At 40.1% G+C, this 14,511-nt stretch overlaps 1 protein-coding gene across 1 annotated transcript in view; it reads right to left on the bottom strand.

Annotated features, from left to right (window-relative positions):
* nell2a (neural EGFL like 2a) overlaps window positions 1-14,511 on the bottom strand; it is a 90,313-nt gene that overhangs the window by 14,381 nt on the left and 61,421 nt on the right. The window contains exons 14-15 of the mRNA XM_059335377.1: window positions 13,035-13,157; window positions 10,474-10,569 (exon numbers count right to left, since the gene is read on the bottom strand). Coding sequence (XP_059191360.1) covers window positions 10,474-10,569; window positions 13,035-13,157 — 219 coding nt within the window. The remainder of the gene's footprint in view (window positions 1-10,473; window positions 10,570-13,034; window positions 13,158-14,511) is intronic.

Raw genomic sequence — 14,511 nt, 5'->3', positions numbered from 1 at the left:
TCCTGCGCCCAAGTCAGACGCCATTTGACAATAAATGGAATTTAAAATGAGTTGAATTTGTCATGTCGTGATTTACAATGAGAAAAAGCTGCAGAATCTTTAGGCCACTTATAATGTGTACAGAGCTTTATCGGCATGTACGTGTCACAGCGATAAAGCAAGAAATGGATTCCTGGTCCCTGCTGTTTCATGTACAGTAAAATGTAATTGAGTGATTGTCGCTGGTCCTCAGTCTTCATTAAGAGAAAGAGCGAACTCAAGTAATCAATCAATCATCATGAAACCCGAGGCAAATTGAGTTACACACTGTGTTCCTGAAGATGAAACAGACACCGAAACGCAAATCCATATCTGCAAGCACTTGAGTGGGAGAGTGGATGAGTAATCATGGTAAATTGGAAACAAGCCTTGTGAACAATCGTTAGCTGCAAGAGAACATAAAATGTAATCACCATATCACATACCTATAGCTGTAAAATCCCTCCAGCCTGAAAAGTACAACTGAAACCTCACTTTAAGCTGATATTTGCAGTCAAAAACATGTTAAAGTGAAATTCAGAATGAATGCTTTATGTTTTTAAAGATAAATCAGAAATGCTCCTCTCCAAGTCTCTAAGAGGAAGGATTGATGTGTTTGATTGACAGCTGGGCACAACACAAGCAAACCTGTGCTGGTAACTGCTACCTGCAGTGCAGAAGCCAAGCAATTGTGTTAACAGTAGATAAAGCTGCACCAGCAACCTGCTGATGAGCAACGTCGAGCATTTAGCATCTAAAGAGACAGATACTTTTTTTTTATCACGTTTACACTTCAATGTGCTACAGCTGCCTGTCTAATTAGCTAGCAAAGCTGTGAAAATGATGATAACAGTGTAAAATGTACTCAAAGACAGAGAAACAGCTGGGTTTTGGGTACCTTTAAAGGTATAGTTCACTGAAAAATCAAAACTACAGATGATTGGTTTTACCTGTAGTGCTATTTATCTATCTAGACCAGGGGTGTCAAACTCAAATACACAATGGGCCAAAATTTAAAACTTGAATAAAATCGCTGGCCAACATTGAACAAATAAACCTTTTAATATATACCAAACATGTTTTGCTTTAACATTAAATATGGAACCAGCAACGCTTATAAACATTATAACGCATTACAACGCATATAAACACAGCTAGTGCAGACATGCAAAATCAAATTTCAAATAAAAAACACATCAATGTCATTAATTTATTAAATAAAAAATAAATAAAAATCGTATGCCTCTTTTCTATTTGCATCCTTCTGATTTAAATATCAAAATAAACTTTTTCAACAGGTTAATAAATTCTGCCTTTCTTTTCGCCATTTTTGGGAAGGGGTAGCTCGGAGACAGCTCTAGCTTGAGGTTGCTATGACGACTGTCACAGAGGAGCGCGTTTCTGGGTCCTGTCCTGATTGACGCGCCAAAACAACAGCAGGGCATTGTGGGATTTGTAGTATTAGCTGTAAATGCGCCATATAACACTGGCGGGTCAGCTTTTATAGTACAATAATAAGATAATAATTTGGTATTGCGGGCCAGAGTTTGACACCCCTGATATAGACTGTTTTGGTGTGAGTTGCTGAGTGTTGGAGACCACAGAGACATCTGCCTTCTCTTGACTATAATGGAGCAGATGACACTTGACTCGTGGTGCAAAAAATACATTTGAAAACTCAACAGCAAAGTCTCTTTCCAAAAAATCATGATCTGGCTACTCAAGGTAATCCATATAACTTGTTGTGAGCACTATCATGTAGGAACTATATACAAAATAAGTAAAATATTTGGATACTTTTGCTTGCAGACAATCAATCACTGCAAGTGTCCCTCGATTTAATGAGACATGTGATTGGCCTTCTAGAGCAACAGCTACATCTCATACAGTCTGTGGTGTGGTGGAGTCAAGTCAGTGTATTTGACAGAGTTGTTAGTTCAGCCTGTAAAATAAGTGTAGAAATCATTTGGATGGGGCAGAGTGGTGCCATTTTACGCAACTGAATGCTTTAATTCACATGACGGGCTATTGAATAAAGTAGAAAAAAGGGAATAAGCTACCTTATTGGCATCTATATCACTTTAAGGGAACTAATATTTGTATCATAGTTTTTTTGCCAGTGCCCTGTTTCACTTTTGGATGCTAATTTTTTTCTCACAAGAGAGCAGATACGATGTAATTTACAGAGCAGATCTGTATGCTGCAGCAGAGAAATCATGCAGTTTAATTTCCATTGGGACTTTACAGCAATGTAGATGTCCAGTGGCCAGTGCAGTTCGCTGCACTGCAGCAGCTCCAGCAGCTCCAGCAGCTCCAGCAGCAAGCTATCCCTGGGAGATGTGTCATTTAGGTAGAAGCAGCAGGTTGCGCTCAGCCCAACGACAGCTCCGGCCATTAGCAGGGTCTAATTAAGACACACTAATTATGGGTGATGGAGTGAGTGCTTTGTAAGGCCGTCTCTAAATAAATAATGAATACATAATCACTGTGCTTAAACAAGCCGCTTGAGCTTCAACAGTCACAGGCCCCCGGGCCTTATGGGTAAATCGTGGAGCAAAGGAGGGAGTGAGGGAGAGCTGCAGCGATGCATCATGGGAGCTGTCAAGGGGCGAAAAAATTAATACGGTTTTAAATATTCACTACCTGTGCCTGACTGTGGGGTGGGTGGTGCCCAGGGGAGATTTCAACTGTGATGAGGTTGTGTTGTTTTTTTCCTTGCCTACAGTTGTGTAATACACGCTGTGGTTCCTCTGTTTAAAATTATACAACAGGTAAGCATCAACAGCTTTTCTGTCCTGTGCAATTTAACCTGGTCAGCCCTGTTTGTCATGCACATGCACCATGCCAACCTTTATCTCTTGTATGATGTTCACCTGATTCATTTGTTATTTAGCTTCCTGCTTATGTGGCTCTGGCTGTATGTTTTTTTTGTCTATCTGTTGTTTTGTCTGTTTTTTTGTCTGCCCTGTTTAGTCTGTCTAGTCTGTTTTTTCGTCTAAAACTCTGACAAGCTTCCTGGAGCTTGACATCAATGTAAATGAGGTCTGAGGGAACAAATTGTTTGTCTGGCCCTGTTCGGCTCTCTGTCCTAGTCAATATGCCAGCGTGACCTCAGGGCTCCACACTCCTTCTCTCACTGCCTTCAAAGTTTCCTCATGTACTCACTGGCCACCCACTTGTCTCCTCCCATCCTCCTCCCTATATTCCATCTTCATTGCAAATTTTTCTGTTCCATTTTTATATCTGATAATAAATCACCTCCTTTTTTTGTCCCCCTTTTCCTCCCGTCTTATCTCCTCTCATCTGCTATTACCCAATAATTAAATCGCCTTTCCTTTCTTCAATTCTCAGCTCTCTTTCTCTCCATATGTCCTCTTCAAACTTCCTCCCTCTTTCGTCTTTCCTTACAGAACTCAGAGAAATGTTAAGTTATGAAAAAAAGGTTGAATATTGAATTGAATATGTAACCTCTGATGAAAAGGAGCCATTTCACTCACATAAACAGAACGCTTCCCTTTTTAGATCACATCTCTTTATGTGAGTATCACTTCGGGAAAAACAAAGCATGCTGGTAAATGATCATGACTTGAGAAAATTAGAGTTTTTTTCTTCCAATAAAACTTTAATTTACAGTGTAGGTGTAATGCTCCAGGGGACCCTGATGGTGCTCTTGGACATAACCCTCCAGGAGTGTGTAGGAGTCACAAATCTAAATTGCATCATTAACACCAAACATTAAAAAAAAAATCTTTTTATCTCTTTCTCCTTGTCCTTAAACATCATTGTTGATGCTAAAGTAGCCTCCGTGTGATTCAGTGCGGCTGATGATTAAAAGTGCTTGTGAGGACTTGGGACTGCAGATGAATTGAAAGATTAAAGGGAGAGGTGTCCATCCACACAGCATCTGATCAAATGCACTTCTCCCTTAAGCAGCCCAAAGCGTCCTTTGAGAAGCTGGCAAAGAGGCCAGCCAAGGACAGCAGAGACGGCCATTAGTTACAGAACTGACAGCGTAGTGACAGAAAATTTTAACTGGTGGCAAAGCACCCTAACAAGCTTAGAGGGGCTTGAAAGGAGGAGATAATGAGCTGAAAATAAAGGAAACACAAACGCTACCTCCCCATTCATCTCACTGGAACAGTTCAGCAATTCAGTCAATAAACACACATCTGAGGCCAAAACTTAAGGGGATGTTCCCAGATGTTATTTCCAATTATTTCACGCAGGGGCTAGGGGCTCATAGAGAACCCGTACAGTCCTGGGTCCTGTTTCCTAAAAGCATCTTAAAGCTAAGGCAATCATAAAGCCCATGTATTGAATCTGCTTACATTTGCAGGGTATTTTAGAAAAGCTCCGTAACTAAAGACACTCTGAAAACTCACAGATTACATATTCCTCTTGCTCACTTATCTTTCAGACAGAACTGCGACATGATTTATTTACAGTGTCTACGGTTTTGTTTATTTACTTCATCTAGCCTTTACTTTTATAAAAAAGTGTGAGACTGTGGTAATTCTCTGTGTATAGAGTGGTGATTTATGCAAGTGAAGTCAAGAGCATGAAAAATGTTTTTTTATTTTTTATTTTTTAACACGCTATAGGTGAATGTAGGGGAAATGGATTGGCCATTAACTGTGCATTATAATGTATGCTGTTTCCTCTCTCTTTTTCATTGGTTATGCAAACTCACAATGATGACTGCCCTTTGATGGACAAAGATGTGAGCTACTGGATTTTGTTACCACAAAGTTAACCGGCTGAACTCCAATACCTGCCGGCAGGCTTGAAAGGCATGTTTTCTAAAATAAAATTAATCAAAATTACAAAAATTCATCATAGCCAGAAACTGTGAAAACAAAAGATATTATAAAATTTACAGATAAAATAGTGATATTTTATTTTTCTGAGTTCTTCAGAGAAATTGGAAAGCCATGAATGACTCGGTTCAGACTGATAACAAAAATCAGCGAAACTGCTTACACAGAGCTGAGGGGAGATGTTTATGGCATTGTGACTACTGCAGTGTATTACTGCACAAAATACATGTTGTGTTCTCCCCACTTCCAGCCATGATTGGGTAGTTCTTATTGATGTGCAAGATTTCTATATTTCAGTTGAAAACGAGGTGACAGTGAGGAAAAAGTGACAGTAGCAAAAACACCCTGAAATTACTTGGGGTTCAGATGGTAAATAATAAGAACATGTATTTCATCCGTGTTTTACAGTGCACCCTTAAAGGAAAAGTTTTTTGCTCACATATGCTAAAACCTATGCCTTCAATAACAACAAAGTGCAACCTTCCCTGATCCTTTGTTCTCTCTTTCATCATCTCATCTTATTTTATTTTAGTGCTTTTAGTCACCAGTTCTTTAGCTATCCACACAATTTGTGGCTGAATGTGGGCTTAAGTGCAGCTAATTTGTTTGAAGTACACCAGGTTGATATCGATAATATGGAACGCTGCGAGCTGAAAGCTCTGATTGTTTACTTTAAATTAGGCTGTGTTCACCTGATGTACTCAAAGATTATATGTTCTATATTGCTTGTTTATTTATGCTTTGCCTTTTATGTATCTATAAAGGTTAATGTAAGATTACACTAAAGTGTACTCAGCACCATGGACAGCGAAAATTAAGAAGCACTTGCAGGGATTAAAATAAGAAAAGATTTGTGAGCCTGAAAAGCTGTTCAGAAGGAAATGTTTGCAATGTACTGAATTATGTGTTATATGAATTCAAAACTCCTCTATGCCTCAAATCAGCCATGGTGCCTGAGAACTTTAAACCCTGCATTTATATCTGCTTTTAAATGTTTTTCAGAAAATGCATGTAAAATATTAACAAGTGTTTAAAAACTGTCTTAAAACCTTTTGAATCTATAATGAGAAATATGGCCCGGGGCAAAACATTGGGGCAACTTTGCTGTTTCTGCAGTGAAGTGAATGTCACGAGGAAGAAAAAATGACTTGCAGTGTAAACCCAAATGAAATGGAAAACAAAATGAAGTCACAGCCAAATATTACAGCGACTACAACTTTATCACGCGTTCATTATACCACATCAGAGAAATCAATTTATAGGTGAGTAATCAATCACACAGAAATAATAACCTCTCCCATTCGATTTTCCATTCAGGGCTTTAACAGACTTTTACTTCTTACTCTACACCATCCTAATTGTTATAGCAACACATTTTTATTCAGGATTTATCCAAGACAGGGGAGAAAATGGAAGTCCATTTTACTGAAAAATAAACCTAATATTGCAGTGTTTGCCCATTTCTCATTCAAGCCATATAAGGAATGGTGCTAGCCTGAGGCTTCCATATTGACTATGCAGCATGTTCGGGGCACACATTACATGGCTGGCCCTGCGTACATTTATATCCACGACTGAAGTGTATGTGCCCTGCCGCAGCTGTGTCCTGCATAATTCATGATGTGTCAGAGTTCTCCACTAGCTGGTGTCTGTCTGTCAGCAATGCGTGTCCCCTGTCCCTCCCCATCCATTCCTCCTGAATGGTAATGACAAGCCACCAAGCACACACACAAAAAATCATAACACAAACTGACAACACATTAACACGCGTCCACAAACTTGTGCAATTACAGACACAAATATTACATGTGTACGCCACAAACACCGGCGCGCAACAATCCAAAATGTGGAGGCATGTTGACAATCTGTCTCATATGTAAGTTTGTGTGCTCATAGGTGTGTGTGTGCCTATCCACACTGCATTGAAGAGCTCCTGTTCGGTGTCTTATGACAGGCCGTCAGTCTGCCGCTGCAGCAGCAGAAGTGGTGGAGTCCCAGGGGAGGCCTCTAAAAGCTCACAGGGTTCTGGGGGTGGGGAGCCCAGACTTAGTGAAAGCTTTTCCATGTTCATCCACCCAGCTCCGCTTCTCTTCCTCCTGCAGTACCGACTCCGCCAGCCTCATTCCGCATCCAAATGCGGAGAAAAACTCACTAACCCCTGCCCTCTCACCACCCATCTCCCTCCTTGCATTTCCCATTCCGCTGCCGCATCTGTCAGTTTTTCCCAACATCTCTGTATCTTCCTTTCCACTTCACCTCCTCTCGCACTCCTCCTGGTCGTTACTTCCCTTTCCTCTCGCTCCTAGAATTTTGCATCTGTCACTCTCCCCGTACATCTCCATCTCTTCTCCCCAAACCATCGTCTCACCCTCCTCCTCCTCCTCCTCCTCCTTCCCATCCTCCCCACCAGTAGCGCAGCATATCCAACAGTACATTAACCTCCATACATCTCTGTGAGCTTCTCCAGTAGACACTTCCCTCACTGGGAGCTGCTGTCACACTGTGAGGAGACAATAAGACGGACTCCCCCCCTTTCACACTGAATGACTGGTGAAGTCTCTAAACGTTGCCAGAGGCTTTAGCCCTGTAGCACGGGGCCCTGCCGGTGGTCCTGGACTATGAAACCCCAGAAAAAAAAAAGTACATGAGGACGGTTGCTGTCACAGAGCTGACTTGGATGATGAGGTTGGGAGGGAGTGGGATAGTGGGAGGGACAGGGGAGATGACATGCACACTGAAGCAGCAGCTGTGGTGACAAACATCTTGTCGCCTGAGGCATGAGAAGAATGCGAGAGATTCGGCGTGCATCTGAGCGTTTGTTTGTGTTCGCGTCCTCCCAACCTCGAATTCTAATCAGCCTCAATGATGAGTGGCGAGGATCCTAAAAACAGACTGATCCCCGAGCCACCAATCTTTCATCTGCTGATTCCTCTCATGGTTTGATTAAGAAACAGACAACCGTATTTGTGGAGAAAATTATTTGCAACCAGTTGTTTTTCAGTCACATCTAACAGAGAAAAAAGCATCTTAAAGGGTTGTTCCACCCAAATTACAGCAAAACATGTTTCATTTTGAAATATCTGCCTCCCCCTCAATATAATGTAAGAGAATGGAAATTGTTTTTGTAATGCATATCTCATAACACTGAAAAATAACAAAAAATTTGAACATATTTGGAAATTTGCTGGCTAACTTTCTTGCAGATGCTCCTGAGGTTAAATATGATGTTGTAACAGCTCAGCATATATATTATTAGCATATATAAGCTAAGTATAGTACATAGTGTAAACTTATAGAGTCTTCACTGATTAAAGTTGACCTGGTAAAGTTCTATGCTGCCACGAAGCTGCTCTGGGTTTCTAAAGACGTCTTGCAAAAGGCCTTGGTGTAATCTATTAATACATAGGTATATACATGTAGGTGGTACACCACTAAAATTGATTTTTTCATGTTGTGAGCACCATAAACAAACTGGAATTCACCATCATAAATAGGGGTAAAGGCAGAAATATCAAAGATGGATATCTCAAAAATGTATTTGCTTGGCTAGATAGTTTGACCTTTTCTTTTTCTTTCTTTTAAATATGTTTTATTAATTTCAAACAAAGCTATCAAACAGATAACAAAACAAATGAGGAAGCATTTCTTGGATCTGGAAGAAATGTAACCACGAGCAGGTGCTCCTGATGAATGGGTAGGCAATCAATGTCCACAAAAAAAGGGAAGGAATTGGTTGAGAAAATCTATACGTACACTAGTATCCATCTTAATTATCTGTGACTTCAGTCTTTGAGCATCGGTGTGATGAGGGAGCCGAATGTGACTGAAAATTCTCACATTTACTATTGAAGCTTTTAATTAATTCACTTCTGTGTGTGTGTGTGTGATTTTTTTACTCTGAGAGAAGCCGGTGTGTAGTAGAAACGTGTTGGTCTTGATCGGGTTTTTCATGTAGCCACTACAATAAAGGCTTTTTAAATCCTGTATTTTAACGAAGCTAAGTTCTTTGACTTTTGAGAGAATTCGTTCCTCCTTTGGTGGACACAGATATTCATTATTTCAGAACAAAAACCTTCCTCAAACCTAACCTTGATATTATTGATCCGATGAAAATAGTGTGGAAAAAAAAAAAAACTTTACAACAAAGAAATATTTCCTGCAAAACTTATTCATTTGTGGAGCTTTTGAGATACGGAGTGATGAATAGAATCACCTTGGACAAAGCTGGCTTACATTTTGTTAAGATTTCTCCTTTGAAGGACTATTCAGTGACTGTTTTTTCAGACGCAGGACACTCACAAAAGAGAGTAAAGTAAGAGAGGGAGAGAGGGAGAGAAAGCAGGGATCTAAAACACTATAGAGGGTAATGAAATGTGTGATTGCCTGGACCGTGCCATTACTAAGGGACGAGGTCCTCAGAACCCTCTCTGCCGCAAAATGGGGAGGAGGATAAGTCATTATGGTTAGGTGTGTTAACACATTCTCGGTGGCTTTACACACACACACACACACACACACACACACACACACACACACACACACACACACACACACCCTTCCTCAGCATCTCATAGCAGCACCATGAGGAAATTCATTTACTTTAAGACGGGCAGTAAAAAGGACGCCTCGTAAAAAAGGTCCTTTATGTGCAATCAATACCTGAACCAATGAGCAAGCAGAGAGGCTCAGTTTGCTTCACTCAAACACAAGCGCACACACCGAGAGAACTGTCATGACTTGACTTTCTATTACCTCTGCTGCTTGTCTCCTCAAGGACACTCAGGAAAGGTTGAAGCAGGTTATGAGAAAGGTGTTGCTACTATAGATTAGACATATGGAGCATCTAGCGCAACCACCAGGATTACAGTCTTTCTTGGTTACTGCACTGCACTGTTGGGGAAAACACACTGAATAGCTCTGAGTCTTATCACAACGTTGTGTTTGACATATTTCTATGCATTAGAGTGAGCAGTGATATGGTCTTTGCTATAAACACGGGGCTGACTTAATACTCGGTTAAGCTATCTCGCCCTATCGGATATTGTGCATCAGGAGTTTGTGCAGTTGTAATTTGGATGTGGCATGGAGCCTATGAGGAGAAATGCCATGCTGATTAATATGGGCTGTGATATGGGGTAATTCCCATACTGCTGCAACTGCAGTTCAAATCCTCCACCGGGCCATTGGAAGAGGTACAAGCTCATTATTCACTACGGAGTGCAAACCCACAGACGCAAAGCTACAAACACACACACACACACACACACACACACACACACACACACACACACACATAGTGAGTATGGCAGAGTGGAAACATCTCAGCACTTACAGATCAGCTGTTTTGTCGGGGGTCAGAGCAAAGACAGCTCTACAAAGTAAGAATTATCGCTGCCTTTTTAAACAAGAGCGCAGATATGCCAAGATAACTAAAGCAACAACTTTGATCTTAAATACCTCCGCTGTAATCTCCCCCGCTCTTTCCTTATGTCCTTTTTATAGTTACTAATCTTAAGAAAATAAAACACCTGCTCACTTTATGTCCTATTTCTCGTCCCTTCACACATTCAGTCAAAAGTCTTCCTTGAGCTATTTTTAGGGATTGAAACGTAAGAGTGGAACTAAAATGAACCCTTACCTGTCTCACATCTCGTTCCAGTAAATCCTTGCTGGCAAACACAGTTGTTGGGTGAGACGCAGGTTCCCCCGTTCTGGCACAATCCGTCACACATAGCTAGAGGTAGACCAGAGGAGAAGAGCCATTACTCACAAAGATTAACGAGCATTAACTATGTAATTAGACCAGCAGCAGCATATGTATTTGCATACAGAATAAGAGCTAATTTGGTGATGTGATTCATTACAGGCTCTCACGATATTATTTCGAGTGATTAATGCATCTCACCAAGGTTAATTCAAAAATGTTCATTATCCATGGGTAGACTGTTAGTTAATGTGTCTCCAAAACACTGAGAAGTCATTGAAGTTGACAGAATGCAATGGAAATAAATGAAATATATAGACAAATTATACCCTGCTTCCCCAGAATAAAGAATAGCCCTATCCAATGAACGGAGTAGCTCAAACATAAATTTGAGGGACTCAAACTGATGCACAAGGCTGAGATATTGTGACTTTTATCAAACAGTTTAGGTCAAACAAAAATGGATAAAATGGATGAAAGAAAATTATCTTTCATCAGGCCCTCCCTTTAAATCTATTTATGTTTTGATTTTTTTTCTCTTAGTCTTTTTCAATAGAAAACTGAATCATTTTGACCTGCTTATTGATAACAACAAGCAGTTTGACATCACCTTGGGCTGTATGAAGTTGTGAGTCAGAGAAGACATTTTGAAACTGTTTTCACAGGATGTGAAGTCTTCCAGAGGATGAGTAAACTGATCTTTATGTGTGGAATCAGAGTGCTTCCCCTTTAAATAGATTTCTAATCAAGGGATTGATTAACTTGCTAAAGTCAAGTCAATTTTCTAGTAAGAGCATAGATTACAAATAGAACAACACACAGAGAGAAGCCCTCATTAAACCGAGGTCACAAAAGGCTTTTCAGTGGTTGCCAATCAGAATATAACCACAACATGAGATAGATAGAGGGTTGGTGATGTGGGGACGTCAGCGAAAAATGTGAGATGATTCGACTTGGAACAGACTAGTGAACATGGCTCAGCATCTTTTATTGTGACAATTTACAGGAGATTGATTTATCTCGTATGGTCCAAAGCAACTTAAAGTGTAATATTCATAGATTCATATTCAAAAACAAGGTGGTAAATGGTAAAATGGATGGACCTGCACTTATATAGCGCTTTTCTAGTCGATTTGCAACCACTCAAAGCGCTTTACACTACAGACTGCGCTCATTCACCCTTTCACACACACATTCATACTGGTGGCAGAGGCTACCCTAAACGGTGCCACCTGCCACCATTGGGAATTCATTCACACACCGATGAACACAGCACATCGAGAGCAATTTGGGGTTCAGTATCTTGCTCAAGGATACTTCGACATGTAGGCTGCGACGGTCAGGGATCGAACCACCAACCCTTCGGTTTGGGGCCAACCAACTCTACCAACTGAGCCACAGCCTTATGTGACGCATAATTTAATTAAAAGTCAAGATATGTCCATATGTATTTCAGACTGTCCTCACCCCCAAAAAACCTCAGTATAGGCATTCTGTGCAAATAGCACAGAGCAAAGGAGGAAGTCAGGCGACATAGTAGTATAAAGACCAACATAGTCTACGGAGGAAGGAGAGGGTGAATGGGTCATCAGACACAGGACTTTCACCCTGACACTGTTTGTGTCTAATGTAAAACCAAATGTCAATGTTATTTTAACTTAACCATTGGTGAGGTTACATATCATGCACAACATTACATTAGTAACTACATCATGTACTCATTTTAACCAAAATATAACTAAGTTGTTTTCATTCCTAAACTGCAGCAAGTGGTTCTGTTTCACACCGGTGCTCTTGCAATGGGTAAACAGTGAACACAAAAGAAGAAAATGCAGGCACACTAACATGGGTTACATCTAAAGAGACAAAAGGAGACAAAAGACACAAAACACATGTAATTATCCTTTATTCTATTACATGTGTTTTTTGTCTTTTGTCTCCATACACCCTGAGGAAGGTGCAAGCCGACACGCGTTGGTGTTTTTAGATGTAACCCATGTAAAATAAAAGGTTTTTAACTTTTGTCAGTCCACCTGTGCCTGCATTTTCTTCTTTTGGTACATATATGTTGCTTTGAGAGTCACATGCAAATGGCCTTTTCTGTCATTTAGGTATGAGGACGTGTTGTACAGTTAAGTTCTGGTACATTTCTATTAGCAATAGAAACAGGCACACTAAATAGTCTCCCTGAGGAGAGAAGACTGTTCTGTGATTTAGGTAATTCATGTTTTATTGCTCATTAGATGATAATTTAAGTTCTACACTTTTGAACAAAATGTCCTTTATTTGTGATTCTTCTGGATGGATGAATTTAATGAACTTGAGCTGTGTTTTTCCAAAGGAGCCTGCTTGGTGGTGGATTTAATCTGTACAGCCTGAGGACAAAGTCCTTTGTTTGCAAAGTAATGTAAGAACACATCATGTCTGACTAACATTTCACCACAGTAATGGTATTTTTCATGTCTTCCAAGTCTAACTAACATGGTGGTGCCTACCTTTGCAGACTGTCCCGTTGCCAGTGTAGCCTGGCTTACAGGAACAGCTGTGTCCTCCGACCATGTTGAAGCACAGGGCGTTCTCATCGCAGTTGTGGAGCCCGCTGAGACACTCATCATGCTCTGAAGACATAAAACAACAAAACATATGTCACCTCAAACAAGCTTGTCTGTTTCATATATGTAACACACATTTTGCTTTGAAAAAATTGAGCAGTGAAACTTGTTTCCACTGTACTTTCATCCATAGTTCAAAAACGGTTATTATATTCACATCTGCACACTACCACGATCAAGAAAATAACACTTGATTAAAGAAAACTGAATGTTTATTTTCCTTGTAAATTTGAAGAATGATCGCACCCAGCTGGTAATTTGTTTTACTTTCCATTAAGAAAAAGTGATTTGAGACTCAGTCTTGGATTAAATGACTTGATAGTTAGACAGCTGTGAGTTGGGTAATAAGATATCAGTGACAAACAGCCGACTGGAGGACAAGCCATTTCTCTATCTCCCACCGTGATCTGTCATAAAAAAAGGTTTCAGATGTTTTGCAGCAATTTGTTGTTCTTCTTTGGCACAATATGAGGAATGGAACAGTCTCAGTGATGAATATGACTTTTATAAATACTGAGAATAAGCTACTGCATTTGCACATAGATGCCTACGTTAATTAGGGGTGTTGTATTTTGCATTTATGAGCCACTCGCCTTTAGTTTAAGTTGTTTGTAAAATGCTACAATTTGCAGTTAAGCACCAGGAGAAATATGTTTTCTTTGAGCTTCACACAGGCATTAACAAAATGTCCCCTTAGGACCAAGACTCTTCCAAGCTCTCATCGCTGCTGCTGTGGAGTTAGTGATATGGTTTGTTATGAATATCCCACTGACAAGCTTGACTAATGGCTACAGCTCATGACAACATACTGTATCCAACTGGCAAACAAATCTCTTCTCCTCTATCTGGAGAGGAGACTGAGGAGGCAGAATAGAATGCAATGGAGAATAATCTGCAATAAGAATCAAGCAGTCCAAGTACAAATATTGTTAGACCCCATGACAAAACCCCATGAAGTCAGTGTTGAGTGAAGCCTAATTTATACTTTGGCATGATGCACACCCTGTGCAGCAGCCAACACAGTAGCCTGACATGCACCTGCCCTGTGAAAAACACTATTGTTTACTGAAGCGTACTCTTAACTTTAACACTTATCTGCTCTACTCTACTGCCCTTACTTTTTAACTACACAATGTTTGACTTGTGCTTTATATTATTTTATCCCTTTTTTATCCTGCTGTATCTTATTTTATCCTATTTATATTTTTATTTCTCCCTGTTTTAATTGATTGTTTTTACTGTTTTCAATTGTGTCTTGCTGTTTTTAATGTGTATGTAAAGCACTTTGAATTACCTTGTGTTGAATTGTGCTATACAAATAAACTTGCCTTGCCTTGCCTGTGACACAGACCACAGCAAT

This window comes from Centropristis striata, chromosome 6 (assembly GCF_030273125.1).
Source record: "Centropristis striata isolate RG_2023a ecotype Rhode Island chromosome 6, C.striata_1.0, whole genome shotgun sequence".
NCBI lineage: Eukaryota > Metazoa > Chordata > Actinopteri > Perciformes > Serranidae > Centropristis > Centropristis striata.
This window is presented reverse-complemented; position numbering and strand designations above follow the sequence as displayed.